The sequence below is a fragment of the Protomyctophum bolini genome (assembly GCF_963924005.1).
Source record: "Protomyctophum bolini genome assembly, chromosome: 10".
Classification (NCBI taxonomy): Eukaryota; Metazoa; Chordata; class Actinopteri; order Myctophiformes; family Myctophidae; genus Protomyctophum; species Protomyctophum bolini.
The window spans coordinates 9,414,010-9,431,555 of NC_137871.1; the positions used below are offsets into that span (position 1 = coordinate 9,414,010).

At 47.1% G+C, this 17,546-nt stretch overlaps 1 protein-coding gene across 1 annotated transcript in view; it reads left to right on the plus strand.

The window, feature by feature from the left end:
• The window catches only part of ctnna1 (catenin (cadherin-associated protein), alpha 1), a 148,866-nt gene that overhangs the window by 77,962 nt on the left and 53,358 nt on the right, over nucleotides 1–17,546 (plus strand). The window contains exons 10-11 of the mRNA XM_080774023.1: nucleotides 15,865–15,957; nucleotides 17,070–17,226. Coding sequence (XP_080630149.1) covers nucleotides 15,865–15,957; nucleotides 17,070–17,226 — 250 coding nt within the window. The remainder of the gene's footprint in view (nucleotides 1–15,864; nucleotides 15,958–17,069; nucleotides 17,227–17,546) is intronic.

The following is a 17,546-nucleotide window of genomic DNA, read 5'->3' on the forward strand; positions in this document are numbered from 1 at the left end:
CCCAGAGACGGGGACCCTGTCAGGGAGAAGAAGTACTGACACTTCGTGTTCTCTTCCGACGCGAACAGGTCCGCCACCGGCGTGCCGTATCTGGCCCATATCTGAGCTGCTACTTCCTTGTGCAGCGACCACTCGTGGTAGCGGAGTGGGCCTCTGGACAACAGGTCGGCTCCTGTGTTCAGGAGTCCTGGGACATGGCAGGCCGTGATCGACAGCAGATGCTCGTGGCACCATGTCAGTAGCCTGTGTGCCAACGTGTGCAGGCGCAGGGATTTGAGCCCTCCCTGCTTGTTGATATAGCACATTGTCATGGTGTTGTCGGTTCGAACCAGAACGTGACACCCCTGGATAAACGGTTTGAAGTGCCGCAGGGCAAGGAAGACCGCCAGGAGCTCCAGATAGTTGATGTGTGCATGCCTCATGGCTCCGTGCCACACTCCTCTGGCCGTCCTGCCGTCGTGGGTGGCCCCCCACCCCGACATGCTGGCGTCCGTGGTGACGATCTTCCTGGTAAGGGTCTGTCCCAGGGGAACACCCTCCACCAGGACACCTCTGTTCGACCACCACTTCAGGGCGAGTACACAGCCTGCAGATACCGTCACTCGCCGTGACAGGCACCTGGTGGGCACACCTAGGGACCTTATCCATCTCTGGAAAGGTCTCATGTATAGCCTGCCCAGCCGTACTAGGGAGATGGCCAACGCCATGAGCCCGGCCATCCTTAGGCAGGTTCGGAAGGGGACCCTCTGTCCCGTCCTGAACAGCGTCACGCACTGTAGGAAAGCGTCCATCCTCGCTTGGCTCAGTCGAGCCGTGTAGGAGACTGAATCCAGTGCTATGCCTATGAAGTCTATCGACCTTGTGGGTACCAGAACACTCTTCTCGTGATTGATGGTGAACCCCAGGGAGGTCATGTGGAGCACCACTTGAGTGGTGTTCCGCATCGCCTCTCATGCAGAGTCCGCGCTTAATAGCCAATCGTCGATGTAGCTCGCTACGCGGAGACCCAGACGCCGCAGCGGGGCAATCGCTGCCTCGGTGCATTTCACAAAGACCCTGGGGCTCAGGGACATCCCAAAAGGGGAGGACAGTGTACTCGTACACTCTCCCCTTGAAACCGAACCTCAGGAATTTCCTGTGAGGTGGGTAAATGGGAATATGAAAATAGGCGTCTTTCAGGTCTATTGACGTGAACCAGTCGTTTGGACGTATGGAACGTACGAGGGACTTGGCCGTCAGCATTTTGAAGTTGAAGGTCTTGAGGTACCGATTGAGAGCCCGTAGGTCCAGTATCGGACGTAGCCCCCCCCCTTTTTTCTTGACCAGGAAGTAGCGGGAGTAAAAACCGCTGCGACTCTGAGTCAATGGTACCTCTCTGACGGCCTTCTTCTCCAGCAGGGACTGAATCTCTGTCTGGAGCACTTCTGCCGCTTGCCCACGAGCTTCGGAGAAGAGGACTTCTGCGAAAGCGGGTGGTCTCATAGCAAACTGGAGCCTGTAGCCCTTCGCTATGGTGCGTAGGACCCAGGGGGATGCTCCGCACAGTTCCCACTGCGGTCGGCATCGAGCCAGAGGGTTCTCTGTGGCCATGGGAGCCTCCACTGTGGCAGTGGAGCTCCCTGGACGAGAGAAAAATTGGGCATGACCCGTCCGGCTCGTGACGAGTGTGCCCGTCGAAACGGGTGCACTCGGCACCGGAAATAGGTCCCGTCTCATTGTGTCGGGAAACCCAGGGGTTTCCCTCCACAGCGAGCTCATGCCCCCCCGATATTGTTGTTGTTTCTGTTTTTTGGGCAAAGCCTTCATTACAGAAACAGGACAGAGTTGATCTCCTGCTGGAGAATCTGACCCGCTTCGCCGTGTGCCTCGGAGTAGAGGGCTTCTCCGAATGCAGGGGGCCTCATAGCGAACCGGAGCCTGTAACCTCTCGCTATGGAGCGGAGAACCCAAGAAGACGCTCCGCACAGTTCCCACTGTGTCAGGCGACGCGCAAGGGGGTTCTCCATCGCCAGGGGAGCGCGTGGTCGCACAGGGCCATGGGCCCGGACATGGCGGGAACCCGTGCCATGAGCCTCAACCTCTTGTGGGGCGGCTTGGGAGTGCAGTCCGAGACTACTACGCCCAGCGCAAGCCCTGAGGCGGGTTTGATGGGGGAAGACGTCAGGGTGCGTCTCCCCCGTGGAGGGCGGCGGCGCGGCTGCTGGAGGGCGGCGGCGTTGGTCAGCGGGGCATGGGGGACGTTTGTCCCTCACGTCCACGGAGGGAGCTCTTGGAGGAGCTCGTTGTCCGTCATCCACCTTGAAAACAGCCTATCTAGAATGCTAAGCAGCTAGGGTGGCATCGGCCATCCGACGAGGTTGCTACTCCCGACCTCGAAAAGGTTAGCTAAAAGCTAAACAAACCTAGCTTCACAATGTACATACCTGTAATGTTGAGGGAAGCAGTCGGTAGTCGAGGGTCGCTGGGGAACCACGTCGAGTGAGACTCGTGCCTTTGGCCGCTGCGTGAGGTAGTAGTAGCGGTAGTCGTCGGTGGAGGCCTAGGACTGCATCCGACATCCCGTTGTCGCAACCACCCGGCTCGAAGGAGCCTCGTTGGTGGGCTGACGAGATCCCGCTGGAGGGAGAGCAGCACCAAGAGCCAGCCGGCGAGGCCTGGCTGATGTCTTGGGTCTGGCTCCACAGGTCTGTTTACCAGTGTGGTGAAGAGCGTGTGGAGCTTGTTGTTGGCGGTCCGAGCCGCCTTCTTGGCAGGGGAGGAGCCCAGGAAGGACTCGTCATGGTGTCTCCGAGACGCGTCAAGGTTGAGGGGTCTGGAGAGAGAGGACGAGGCGGTGGGGGCTGGGTTCTTGTTAGTATCCATGCCAACTAGAGTGGAGTTTTCACAAACACTCAAGATAGCAGAGAAAACAAACCACCCGCAGGCTCTTGCTAGTTAGAGTGGAGTTTACACAGAGCACTCAAAAATAGCAGAGAAATTACTAGAACCTGGGTTACTTTCGTAACCTAGCAGGGAGAGTACTAGAACTAGAGTTACTTTCGTAACTACTAGGACCGTAGTCACTGTCTGCGTGTTGTCACGTAGGTTATTGTTTACACTAATAAGCCCAGTGGTGAGGCCTCGTCTCTTGGCGATGGCCTGGCAAATTGCGCTCCGTTTTTTTACTGCGGGAGCGTGTAAAAGGCCGGAGGCGGAGAGTAGCTTCGGCGGCGAGTCAACTAGAGCTGTTGTCACCCCTGCAGGCCATCTTGGGTGTTGGTGTAGCTTGAAGAAGGAACCCGCAGTCCAAGATATTGTAGAAGCACTTCTCTTTTAAGTTATAAGGTTGGAGCCCGTTTTTTCAGCGGGCTTAGGTACCTTCTTAGCCGGAGCGTAGTTGTGCCCATCCCCCTGGCTCCAGGTGCAGGCTGCTGCCTGTCCGGTGGCGGTGGATGTAGGCTTAGGACGAGCCCCTGTATTGGGGCGCTGGGTCAGAGTGGAGAATGTGTTCTCAGATCAAAACCCAGGTCGTCCAAGTTGGCATCGCCGTGGCCGATGCGGACCTCAACCCGCTGAAGACGCCTCTGCTTCCGCCGGAAGGAAAGGGGAAGACAGCATGGACAGAAGCCAGGAGCAAGGATGGCCTGGCGAAGAAGTCCAGGCAAAGGCACAGCTTGTGTGGAGGTCATCTACAGCCAGAAGGTTGGAGCATGACCTGTGGAGACAGACCCTCTGTGGAGTAGCTGCTAAGCTACTAGCCTTGGCGCTAGTGGATGCTGGGTTCTTGTCAGTATCCATGTTAACTAGAGTGGAGTTTTCACAAACACTCAAGATAGCAGAGAAAACAAACCAACCACAGGCTCTTGCTAGTTAGAGTGGAGTTTACACAGAGCACTCAAAAATAGCAGAGAAATTACTAGAACCTGGGTTACTTTCGTAACCTAGCAGGGAAAGTACTACAACCAGAGTTACTTCAGTAACTACTAGGACCGTGGTCACTATCCGCGGGTCGTCACGTGGGTCAAGTGGGTTATTGTTTACACTAATAAGCCCAGTGGAGGGGCCTCGTCTTTCGGCGATGGCCTGGAAGATGCACTCCGGTTTTTACCGCGGGAGCGTGTAAAAGGCCGGAGGCGGAGAGTAACTTCGGCGGCGAGTAAACCAACGTCTTTCGGCGGCAAGTAAACAAAGCTGGGCCGCGTCGGTGATGTGTATTCAGCGGCGCGGAGCGTAGCGGCGAGTTAGCTCGCGTCTTTCGGCGTCAGGCTAACAAGGCAGGGCCGCGTCTAAGGCTCGTTGTGTAGGCGAGTGCAAGCTAGCAGACAGCCCGGTCTTACGGCGCGGGAGGAGGCTAACGTTGTGTAACAGCGAGGCTAAGTGGCGTCTCTCGGCGCTGCACCAGCGAGCTAAAGCTAGCCGAGGAGGGCCTCTAGCTAGAGCTAACGACCGGAGGAGGAAGCTGGCTAGCGGGCTAACAAACTCTACACTGCACAAGACCTTTGTTACGCTTCTCAGCGGCCGGTAAACACTTACGTGGTCTTTTGCAAGAGACATGTCGTCGTGAAGAGGGCTACCGGAGGGTTTGCAGAACACTGTGAATCTCTTGGTACAAGCCGATGGCCCGTCTTTGGTGAGATACGGTTTCAACAGGTAATAACAAACAGGTAGCGTGGCTTAACGTGCGTTCAGCAAGCAGAAGACAATCGGAATGACCCGTGTGGCATGAGTGGAACGTTATCACCCCGGTGGGAGGGGTGATCATGCCATGGGCGGGTAGAAGTCCCGACCAATGAAATTGTTCGTGAAGTATATGGTTTAATTCTGTGTGTTCATGCCAGAGATGGCACTCCCCATAGGGCGATTCACTGAGTGAAGGAGTTTAAAATAACTCCGAAGCAGTGAAATAAACCCAGAGGGACCAAAATCTAAATTTGACACAGCATATTATTGACTCGAAGGGTTTCTCATCCTTCATAGCAATGCAAACAGAGGCAGTGAGCAGTGATCTAGCGTTGAGTGGTGTGCTGTCAAGAAATGACACGTTGCAGAATAGAATTTAACATCCAACAAAACCATTTAATGTGAAGTATATATTATGAGATCTGTTAAGGTGCCCCCCTGTAAATTAAAAGTCCTACATTTTATGACCGAGGTACACAAACTGAGGAAATGGCTGATCTACAACTCACAAGATTTGGCAACGTGATTTAAGCTTGTAGATCTCCTACTGTATCTCCTTTTCATTTATAAGCAAACAAATATATATATATATATATATATATGAGCCAATGGGCTATAACGTCCAAGCTCTGCCTCCACGTTGGAATCATAAATATCGCAATGATTGCTCCAGTCACTGCTGAAGACTCCATTTAGTCCTTATAGCCTGTAGCTATGGAAGAGCTCAGACATTTTACAGTATGCAGACGTTTTTTACTTATTGATTTTTCCTGGCATTTGCAACATTAACCCATTCTGACCTGAGATCAGATTCATACGAGGTTTCCACGGGACACACACTGGTCTGATTAACCCATTCTGACCTGAGATCAGATTCTAAAAATGTCAGTCGTTCTTCGAATTTTTCAAAAATAGCAGACCTACAAGCTCGTATCGCGCCACTCGGTGGCGCGATATGAGCTTGTAGATCTGCTATTTTTCAATAGCTAAAGCATAACATGATGCCATCACCAAAATGGGTGCCCGGTCAGAATGGGTTAAAGAAAGAAAAATGAACACAAAATAATAGGCAGGGCGAAGGGGCTTATGTGTACTGTATATTGCATATAGGCATGTGGTGGTTTCTCACAACCAAGATCGTGTGCTCGGATGTGTGTCTTTACAGTGAACACTTGAAATGCCCCGGACGATACTACTGCATATGAAAGTGGATGCTTTTCACACCACGGGCTAATCAAAGATGATCGTCCACTAAACGCACCACGCGTTCACATATCTGGTCCCGTGGGGTCTTCAAAATTAGATAACCCTGGAAAAAACACTGGCGGTTTGATGACGAATATTTCACATCAAAAACAATTGCTCATTCATGAAAGTGAATGCCTGTGTGTGTGTGTGGTGCAGAATCTCAGACAAATCTAGATTGTTCCATATACACCACCAGGTCTTTACTGCGAGTCAAATTCAGTTCAGAAAACGTTTCCTTCCCTTGTAGGATTATTGAAGTGTAGTCTAGTCACAGACCACACGTGCTAATCTCACGGTGCCTTGTCTCCACAAGGACTCGTGTGTTGACTCAACCTTGCAGCACTTACAATAAAATGGCCGCACGGTTCACTTAAGCTTTTTGCTCGGGATCATACTTACGGGTGATATCATGCTTGGTCGAATGCCAGCGTTGTGCAACCAAGTATAAATCAGGTGTTGTGTCCATGTAGAGTTTGGCCACATTGCACTAGTCTGGAGTCCATCTCAGCCAAGGACTATACTTCTTGCCAGTAAATATGGGGTGCATACTTAGTTTAGACTAGTCATTGGTTAGACATGGGTTAGGGTTAGGTTTAGGTGTGCTGCCCCGTGGGAGGTTGGGGGTGAGGGTTTGAGATGGGTTGTAGTTGTAGGACTAATGACTGGTCTTAACCAATGACTAGTCTAAACCAAAAACTGCCCAGTAAATGTAATACCTTTGTGTTTCCATGTAGTTATTTCAGTCAGTCGGTATCGGGATTAAGATTATTCTGAAAGTGGGATCCTTCTTTTGCGGCAACACAGCGGAACACCCAGGGCTAAGCAGTATATTACTCCCACTAAGGGATGTCACATCTTTGCCATGAGAAATTGTCTTGATTTGAGAAACGTGGCATTTCTATATTTTAAAAGCGTTGCATATGTGTCAACCTTGGGGGGCTACCACAGTAGCATCCCTGTCACTAGAATGAATTCTTAGTAGAGGCTTTGTCCTTGCAAAGTACTGTATGTGTACAGTATGTGCAGTACCACTGCAATTCTTCACATGAAAACCTTCATATCGATCTGCCTCTGGTTTGAGGGGAACGGTGCCAAATCTCACCAGTCCATTTCCCCCAACATATTATGTTCAAGTTTATTTTAAAAGAAAAATGGCCGTTCCTTTTTTCATCATACAGGGACAAATGTGCAATTGCGGTCTAAAATTGTCGCCGTCACGTGGAATTCTTCTATGTCCAAAACCATTACTTTTCACGAAATGGAGAAAAAAAAGTATCATGTGTTCCAATGGTGTTTATTATTTAGCCACGAGCGTGTTAAAACCTTTGACTGACGACTGCTTTCAGCACGGTGGAAATAACAGATCTACAAGCTTAGCTTGTAGATCTATTTTTGCTACTTGTGCATGCTATGGTATATTGCTACGATTAACAAAGTATAAAATAGGGAATTAATTTCTGGAAAAGATGCAAGGTTTCTGCCCCGACGGTGACAAAAAAAAATCTCAGAAATGGGGCTGAGCCTATAGTTCTGTTGGCCGGAGGCCACGTTGTTAACCCATTCTGAACGGGAACCCATTTTGGTGTTATGTCATCATGTTGTGCTTTAGCTATTGAAAAATAGCAGATCTACAAGCTCATAGCGCGCCACCGAGTGGCGCGCTACGAGCTTGTAGGTCTGCTATTTTTTGAAAAATCGAAAGAACGACTGACATTTTTAGAAATCTGATCTCAGGTCAGAATGGGTTAACCGGACCAGTGTGTGTTCAGTGGAAACCTCGTATGAATCTGATCTCAGGTCAGAATGGGTTAAAGGTTCCAGGCGGTGGAGAGGGTTTTTAGCACCGACCGAGCAGAGGAAAGTGTGCCATGTGTGCCGCCTTTAAAAAAAAAGATAGGCAGACAGAGAACCTCTTCTTTTAGATGCATCCGCATTTAAATCGCCGTTCTGCCCACAGATCCAGATCCACCCCCCTAGATCTCCATATATGGAGCTGGCGTCACAATGATGCCAGCTCCTGACATCACAGTGATGCGCAACAGAGCTCTTTATTAGCCCATTTCCCGGTCTTCAGTCGTTTCCGGAAACCAGCACAATAGCCCCGGCCCAGAGTCTGGACAGAATTCCATAATGATATTCTGACATCTGCATAGACTCCATATTTGGGCCTTCCTGACAAATAACTCCATATTATTGCAAGCTCACACACCGCTGATTACTATCCAGTGAGTGCAATCATCTAAACTCACACAACCTGCCTTAACTAGGCCAAATGTCACAGTGAGCTCTTCTAATCAAGGAGGGCCTTTTGATCCTTAAATCTTTCAAAAATAAAAGCCTTTCAAACATAACGGCATACAATATAAATGACGTTATAAAACAACACGGGCATAATAGGGACACCGACATACGGGGCATCATCGGCTCTAATACAAAACATACTCACCAGTGTATATATATATATTTGAAATCTATTATCATTTTAGCCTCATTCTCTCATACAGGGACTTTATTCACGTGCGGGCAAAGCTCCGAAAACGGACCGTGTGTTCGGAATAACAATTACTCTGCTAACTATCGCCGTGTGTACAATTCACGCTGTCGTGCGTTGGAGTGTGAATGTATAAAGCTGTGGGTTTCCTCTCACTTCTCTCCTCCTCCAGCCCTCCGGGGTCTTCTCTACCATAGTGAGCTGTAGTGTGTAACGGCACCATGGTGCACTACTATAGCTCCCCCCCCCCCTCCTGCCACCTCGTTCACATGCCAACAAATGGGCTGTAAAAAGGCAGCTGGCATCTGGTAGCATGCCGAACGGGATGGGAATGTGCACGATTGCATGGAGGAATGTGACAGCTCAGTGCTGTGCGTGGCAAATGTTAACCCATTTTGGCCTGACCTTGGAATTTTGAACCTTGAAAAATAGCAGATCTACAAGCTCATAGCTATGAGCTTGTAGATCTGCTATTTTTCAATGGCTAAAGCATAGCATGATGCTAACGACCAAAAGGGCTTCCTGCCCAAAATGGGTTGACTCATTCTGACCTGAGATCAGATTCTACAGTTTTCTGAAAAAGCTATGTTTCTGTGTCAGTTTAAAAAATAGCAGATCTACAAGCTCGTAGCGCGCCACTCGGTGGCGCGCTACGAGCTTGTAGATCTGCTATTTTTCAATGGCTAAAGCATAGCATGATGCTAACGACCAAAAGGGCTTCCTGCCCAAAATGGGTTAAAAGGAATACACTTTTACAGGGGATTATATTATGGGGCACATTTTATTGTGCTATTGGAGAAACGTACATATTGATTTCTTTTGCATTGTTGTCATGCAACGTTATTTTGCGTTAAGGTAACGAACGGCTTCACAAACTACGGTTCATGCCTGGTTATGACTTCTAGGAATTATGTTCACATTAGTGATTGGATGTTGGAGCGAGAGAAATGATCATCAAACTGGTTTGATAGATGGAATCGATGCGGTTTGAATTAAAACCCGGAGCTGGCCTCCCATTAAGGGGAAAGCTATGCATGTTTCAATTATAATTGACCTGTTGTGAACAAACTTATGGACCAAATTGATTTCCAATGCGATATCCACTGGTGTAACCGTTACCACCATGTGTTAATTTAAATGGATGCATTTTGATGGATTTTGCCGTGAATCAGCTGTGTGAACTGTTTATTACTGGTATGTAATATATATTAATGGTATGATCAATGGCAAGGCCAAAGGAGTCAGTCCAGCGCAGTTGCGCTGCAGGCGTGGGCTGGCCTGTCACAATCTTATATGTATTAAAATTGACATTTTGTCATCGCGTTCATGTCACTTCCGACCACTTTCCCCCTTGGTAAGATAAGATAAAACCTGTTCAAAATGGCCTACAGAATTATGGCCATCTAATTTAACATTTGTGGAGTTGGTCACCTGACCAAAAGCGGTTGACAGAAACTGGTCGACATGTTCTGTTGCCCCAACACGGGCAGAAACAAGGCCTTTTAACCAGGCTACTTACACACACTACAACTCGCTTACAATTCGCAAACCTGGCAACACTGTTCCGTGTTCTCATAGGCCCTCCAGGCCCGCCCCCACAGCTACTTTTCAGTCTCACAATCGGCCATCTTGCTTTTTACTTCGATGCGCGAGTGGACATTTAATGCAAATACATTAATTATAGCTCCAGCAAGCAAACACAAACACCTCAACTCCATCTCATTGTGAATAAGAATTCCGAGGGGAAAAATAATTTTTGGAACGCCACTTTCACCCAGTATGAAGCTAAATGTGGAAGCCGTGTGTGTCACACCAACACTGGTGACCCAGAGAATCCTGTGCCGATTCTCAGGCATCTGGCCTGAGGCACTGCCTGCGAGTTGGCTCTGCGTGCGCTTTTTCCAACTCTCACTGATTTATCCAGCTCACACGTCAATCACAGTCAGCAGCTCTCAGCCTGCACACACACGCACGTCTGTCTTGCGCACACGCGCACACACACACACATACACACACACACACACACACACACAGAGACACAGAATAGGCATGCAGGCTAAGGCGAGTGGCAATTTAATGCAAATAAATTATTTATAGGTCCAGCAAGCAAATCATGATGGTCTGTAGGTCACAATCACATTCCGATTTGAGGGGTTGTGTTTTGTATGACATTTTGGCCAGTAGTTTTATATCTATCTCAGCTTTTGCCTGATAGCACACATGCTAACAGTGCTGACCACAACGTTAGCAGCATTTGATGACAGCTTGCCATAGCAACGTACAGTGTGCGCAGACCTAACGTGAGCTTCTGGGACAGAAACTTGCGCTTTCATGACAGCAGCAGCTGCTGCACCCTGTGATAGATACTGTGCTAAAGATGCTAAAGCAACACAAAACAACATCCACACGCAAAACAAACCAGGGACCAGGGTTGCCACATATCGTGGATGTGAGAGTGAAACAAGCAACCAGGTCTATAAAAATGTTAATAGGCCAGTTCAAAGTAGGTAAATCAGAAATGGTCCGGAAATTAGTCTTAAAATAATCAATTATAGTGTTGACTGTCACACTTTGTTGTCTAATGTTGTTTCAGAGCAGTGGAACTCAAACATTTCCATGTCAAGGACTACCAATAGATAAACAAGTCCAAAGTAGCTTATAATGATCAGACTTGGCAACACTGTCTCTAGGTTGAACGTTCGACTTTACAAGCTCACACATATGAAATATGTTTTTTTGAATCTTCAAACTGAGACATATTTGATGATAATACTGTTAGCACAGTCATCATACTCCAAGAGCATACAAATGGAACCAAATGGACCCTGATTTTCCCAGAGAGCAAATGGTATCAAATGGGGGTCTGTGGCCTAATGCATTTCAAACTGGGGCTTCTTGCTATTATATTCTCTGCATATCTTATCAACTTGGGGTGAATATTTCACCACAATACTTTACTGAATATTTCACAAGAATATAACACAAGAGTCAAATGTACAGTCAAATGTAATCACAATATAGGCTACAGATGTACATATTTATGACACAGTAAAATGTCGAAAATTAGTGCTATCCCCCCCCCCCCCACACACACACACACACACGACAGGCAAGGCTGTTGTTTGCATCGTTAGCAGGCAGCAGCTACCTTGCCACTGCTCTCTGTGACTGTAGTTGTTTCACCATGTTTGCGTATTTATGAGAAATAAAAAACACTTTCTGTTATTGCAACGACACTGGGATGAGCCCGGCGAAGCCGGGCGAAATTCTAGTATACTACATACTGGCAGTGTCATTGTCGGTCGTTATACTCTGTATTTGATGGTTATGATATTTGTGCATGTTCAATAGCCATTATCTGTACGACAATGAATTGCCGAGTAGAGTTTCATGATCGTGACCGACCTGGGCACTAGTCGGGGGGACCTTCTCACATGACTCTGAAAAATAGAAGATCTACAAGCTCATAGCGCGCCACCGAGTGGCGCGCTATGAGCTTGTAGATCTGCTATTTTTGTAAAAATCGACTGACATGGAAACATAAGCCTTTTCAGAAAACTGTCAGGACGTAGAAAGACATTTTTAGAATCTGGTCTCGGGTCAAAATGGGTTAATTAGTCATGTAGGCCCAATCACTCGACGCGGTATGTCGAACCGGTGGCAGAGATCATCGGGGAACTGAGAGCATTTCACTCGCATATTTTTCGCTCTAAAAATAGACGCCGTTTTAAGAGACGACCAGACATTTGTTTGGGCCGCACGCACTAAGAGTGAAGAGTGAAGTGTGTGTGTGTGTGTGTGTGTGTGTGTGTGTGTGTGTGTGTGTGTGTGTGAGAGAGAGAGACTTGCAGGTGCACTCATTTCTTGTGAAAGAATGTCATGATTTATTAGACGACGGGCGTCCTTTTTATTTGTAATGGTGGATGTCGCTCCTGTAGTGTATATAGTTTTATGCCTATAATGATCTGGGTCAAATGTGATGCAACCAGAAACAACAACAACAGAAAGACTCGCTCAATTTACTGGCGGTGGGTCAGGGTGAGGCCTCAATCTCCAGTTTTTTATGACATTTTCAACCTTTAAAAATGGAACGCTGGAAAGTGTGTGTGTGTGTGTGTGTGTGTGTGTGTGGGGGAGGGGGGGGGGGTTATTATTTATATCATGCTATGGAGAGTTATTTCCTCTCATGCAGGTGCAGAAAAGCACCAGCCGCCCCGGCCACTCGTAGTCAGCAGTAGTCTGTCTGTGCAGTGTGTGTGTTTGGAGCACCATTTGTTTTACCCATTTTATCCAATAGTTGCAGTTCGGGCACCACAAGAAATACTACTGTAGTATTAGTATAGTACTATTGAAACTCTGGATAAAGGAGGTCTATACCGCTGTGTACTTGGCACTCTTTGTCGGCGTGCTTTCCCAATTTAACCCCCGACGTCGACGTTTAAAGATCCTGCCGGTTTTCTTGAAATACCTCGTGTTTCTGGATCAGTGGCGCTCACTATTTCATGTCAAGGACCCCAAAAATTATATGTAATATGCCTCCGTCCCCCCCCCCCCCGTCCCCCCCCCATATCTGCAAATATGTTGTTCCAGGGACCCCAACCCAGAAGCAAAGAATTGAGTTAAAATGTTCACTCTGTAACAATATATATTCAAAGATTTGAGGCACATTTTGACGAAAAATAGCAGACCTACAAGCTCGTAGCGTGCCACTCGGTGGGCCCTTCAGTGTTTTTCTTTTGCTTCCAAACATGGATAGCACAGAGGAAGTGAGTGAGAGAGCCAGACGCATCCTCTGAATGTGGGCTGTGATGGTAGTCATGGAGATAGATCATTGGGAGAGAAAAGACTACAGTGCTAGTTTGTCTTTATTGTATACATAAACGTAATCTCCACACACCCCCTCTGTGTGTTTATGACGTCGCTGAAAAGACACGAATGTGCTGCATTCATGTCTGTTTGCATGGTTGAACGGGGCTAACTGTATAGGTTTACATCAAAGCTTCCTGGCATTGCGCATAAGCGCTCGTCACCTCAGGTCAGATGCAGGTTTTTAAAGGACCACTTCACCACTTTTTTAACCTATCTTCATATGATGGGTCCTCACTAATAATCATGAAAAAACAGCACGATTTGTTCCTACTCGGTGTCTCGGTCTGTGTCTCATAGGAGGGCTGTGGGCAGTTCAGAAACCGTCTTCCAGTGACATCATCGATGGGGAATACAAGCTAATGGAAACTGCAGGCTTTCTAGTCCTGAAAATGGAAGCCATCGTTCTCACGATAATGAAAATCTAAACATTTTTGTAAAAAAAAAGAAATCTGCCTAATGATGTCACTGGAAGACTGTTTCTAAACTGCCCACAGCCCTCCTATGAGACACAGACAGAGTAGAAAAAATTCGTGCCATATATTTTTTCATGATTATTAGTGAGGACCTATTATATGAAGAGGTTGAAAAGTGGTGAAGTGGTCCTTTAATGGTTCAGCACAATGGGGGAACGAGGGATGCTCATTGAACGGTGGAGCAACCAAGGACTCTTTTAGAGACACTTCCATCCACTCCTTGCTGCCAGATGAGGCCGACTCTAAAAATGCCTTCTAGTTTTCTGAAAAACTTTCTTTCTTTTTTTTGTGTCCTTTGTGTACTACCTTTTTGACAAAGCATTCAGCCTCAGTTCTTTCGTTTATTTTGTATTAATATAGGACTGGCTAAGAAATGGCAATCATTAAATTCTCTGACCTAAATCTGGCGATCATAAGTGGATATATAATGTTTACGCTCCCTCTGGTGAATGCAAAAAAAAAAAAAAAAATGTTTAGAAATTGGGCAGCACGGGGGACGCTTGATTTGTTGGTCAATACAACAAAATTTACTCTCAAACTATAAATGTTGGCAGCAGAGGAACGGCACTTGCTTAGCCCATTCTGAACGGGAACCCATTTTGGTGTTATGGCATCGTGTTATGCTTTAGCTATTGAAAAATAGCTAAAGCCACCGAGTGGCCGCGCTACGAGCTTGTAGGGCTGCTATTTTTGAAAAATCGAAGAAGAAAGACTGACATTTTTAGAATCTGATCTCAGGTCAGAATGGGTTAATCAGACCAGTGTGTGTCCAGTGGAAACCTCGTATGAATCTGATCTCAGGTCAGAATGGCTTAGCTCAGCATTCTGGCTCTCACCGGGCCGCTGGCTTTTTTGAGAGTGTCAGGAATATTTGCCTCTCTGATTCTAGGAGGGTAATGGTGCTGTGGCAGCCTGGTGATTTAATCATGGGGAAGAAGCTCTGTCCTGGACTGTCGGTATATACAGTGCCGTATGAATTGTGAGAAATTAACTATTCTCGTTTATTTAAAGAAGGAAGGAGGGGAAAAAACACTTTAGTAATTTGACAGCTTAGCTTTTGTTTACGTCACATTTTCTTTCTTTCTCTCTCTTCTGTCTCTCTCTCTCTCTCTCTCTCTCTCTCTCTCTCTCTCTTCCCTCCGTAGTGTCATAAGCGTATCATTTTAGCAGCTTTATGAATTAATCCATTTTGGGCCGGAACCCATTTTGGTGTTGGCATCATGTCGTGCTTTAGCTATTCAAAAATAGCAGATCTACAAGCTCATACGAGCTTGTAGGTCTGCTATTTTTGAAAAATCGAAGAGCGACTGACGTAGAAGACATTTTTAGAGTCTGATCTCGGGTCAGGATGAAAACGGTCATGATGTAGAAGACATTGTTGGAATCTGATCTCGGGTCAGAATGAAAACTGTCATGATGTAGAAGACATTGTTAGAATCTGATCTCAGGTCAGAATGAAAACTGTCAGGATGTAGAAGACATTGTTGGAATCCGATCTCGGGTCAGAATGAAAACGGTCACGATGTAGAAGACATTGTTAGAATCTGATCTCAGGTCAGAATGAAAACTGTCATGATGTAGAAGACATTGTTGGAATCTGATCTCAGGTCAGAATGGGTTAATCCCTGGAGCCGGGTTTTGTGTACCAACGGGGATCAATGGCGTCACACGGCTGCTCCATTTATGACAAAAACGCTAGGACGCGTTTCTATTAAAAAAAAAATAATTGTCTGTTCTTCTCTTTTTGTCTGTTCTTGTTTCCTATATAACTGTGATTCTGTATATCCTTTCTGTAATGTCCATGCCCACAATATGGTGAGTAATTCTCAGCACCTGAGCTGTATTGTTTTGGAGCTCTTTAAGAGTAAGTTCTTTGTCTGTGAAAATCATACAGCACTGACGAAGGTCTGAGGACCGAAACGTGGGCTTTTTAATCGCACCATGAGCACAGAGCACCATAACCAGTTTTACTTATTTTTCTATACAGTGAGCGAGTCTTTTGCAGGAATAATGCACATGCAAAACAAAACGCCTTTTTAATATGATGAATGCCAGGTCTGTCATGAGACTTTGCCCAATGCCGTGCCTGACCCCAAGTGTGATGTGACGTCTGTGTGCTTATAGGTGGCCAACCTGGCGTGCTCCATCTCCAACAACGAGGAGGGAGTGAAGCTGGTCCGGATGGCGGCACAACAGCTGGAGATCCTCTGCCCTCAGGTATCTGATGCTTAAGCCCAGAACGTCCCCCCTATTCATTCACTCCATGCCCAAGCTATCGCCCTTCCCCCCCCCCCATTTCCACAGCACCGTGCCAACCCCCCCCCCCCATGCCTGGCCTAGACCCCTGCAGCTTTTCAGCACAGCACAGCACTGGCTTGCATGTCATGCCAGCTCTCTCATATATACTCTCATAAATGCTTACCGACAACAATCGACTATGGCATCTGTTTTTTTAGAGGGTTTTTTAATTCCTCTGCCTCTCTCACAGTCCTCATATTCTTCTAACTTAATGGAAAAAGAAATGGGTATGTCAGTTCTACTAAAAAATAAAGCCTGAATGATCCCGAGTCTTATTGGCTCTCTAAGGGCGGCGTATTGAGCTTATCGTTGCCCTGCCAGCCTCGGTCCCTCACCCCCCCAACCCTCCCCTCCCAACCCCGCTCCAGAATTCCACCGCTGCCGTTCTTTTTTTTTTTTAATCGCACCTAATGACTCCCATTCATTCTCAGCTTTGATATCCGCCGATGTTATTTCCCTGCTGCAAAAAAAACACAAAAACACAACACGCAGCCATTCATTTCATTCATGCCTTCACAATATTCCCCTTTTTTTCCCCTAATCGGTCCTCCTCCACCGCAGTCCCAAAAACGCAGCGGGTCGTGCAATCAACCTATGCTAATGTCGTGGCTGTATAGGGCTCTGTTGTAATGGGGGCTTTAACCCATTCTGGGTGGGAACCCCCTTTTGGGTGTTAGCATTATGCTATGCTTTTAGCTTTTGGAAAAATGGCAGACCTACAAGCTCATAGCGCTACGAGCCATTTTTGAAATGGTGCAAAGCTTTGAATATATACTCTTTTTTTTTTTTTTTTACTCAAATCTTTGCTTCTGGGAGGTGGTCCCTGAAACAACACATTTCAGCGGCCAGCGGCCAATTTCATATATTTTTCGGGGGTCTTTGACATGAAATATTGACAACCACTGACATAGAAACATGAGGTTTTTCAGGGGGGGGGGGAAAACATAAAAAAAAAATATACACTTATAAAATATCGACGTCGGGGCCTAAATGGGTTAATTGTTTGTAATTGGTGGGGTGATTGCTTGCAGGTGATTAATGCGGCGCTGGCCCTGGCCGCCAAGCCCAACAGTAAGGTGGCCCAGGACAACATGGACCTGTTCAAGGAGTCCTGGGAGAAGCAGGTCCGCGTGCTGACGGACGCCGTCGACGACATCACGTCCATCGACGACTTCCTCTGCGTGTCTGGTGAGTGTGTGGGGCACGGACACCCATTTGGTGTTAGCATTATGCTATGCTTTAGCTATTGAAAAACCAGCAGATCTACAAGTAGATCTGTAGGTCTGCTGTTTTTGAAAAATCCAAGAACGATTTTTTTTTTTAATCTGATCTCGGGTCAGAAACTGACGGATGTTTTAGTTTAGTTTTTTTCCCCTCCTCGGTGTGTCCAGCACACACAAGCAGTGGTCGTTGCCACGTGCAGACCTAATATTTTTCACTTTTTCAACCCACATTCGAGCCGTTTTTATTTTTTTAGCGTGTTTTGGAAACTCGCTTGGGGGGGGTGA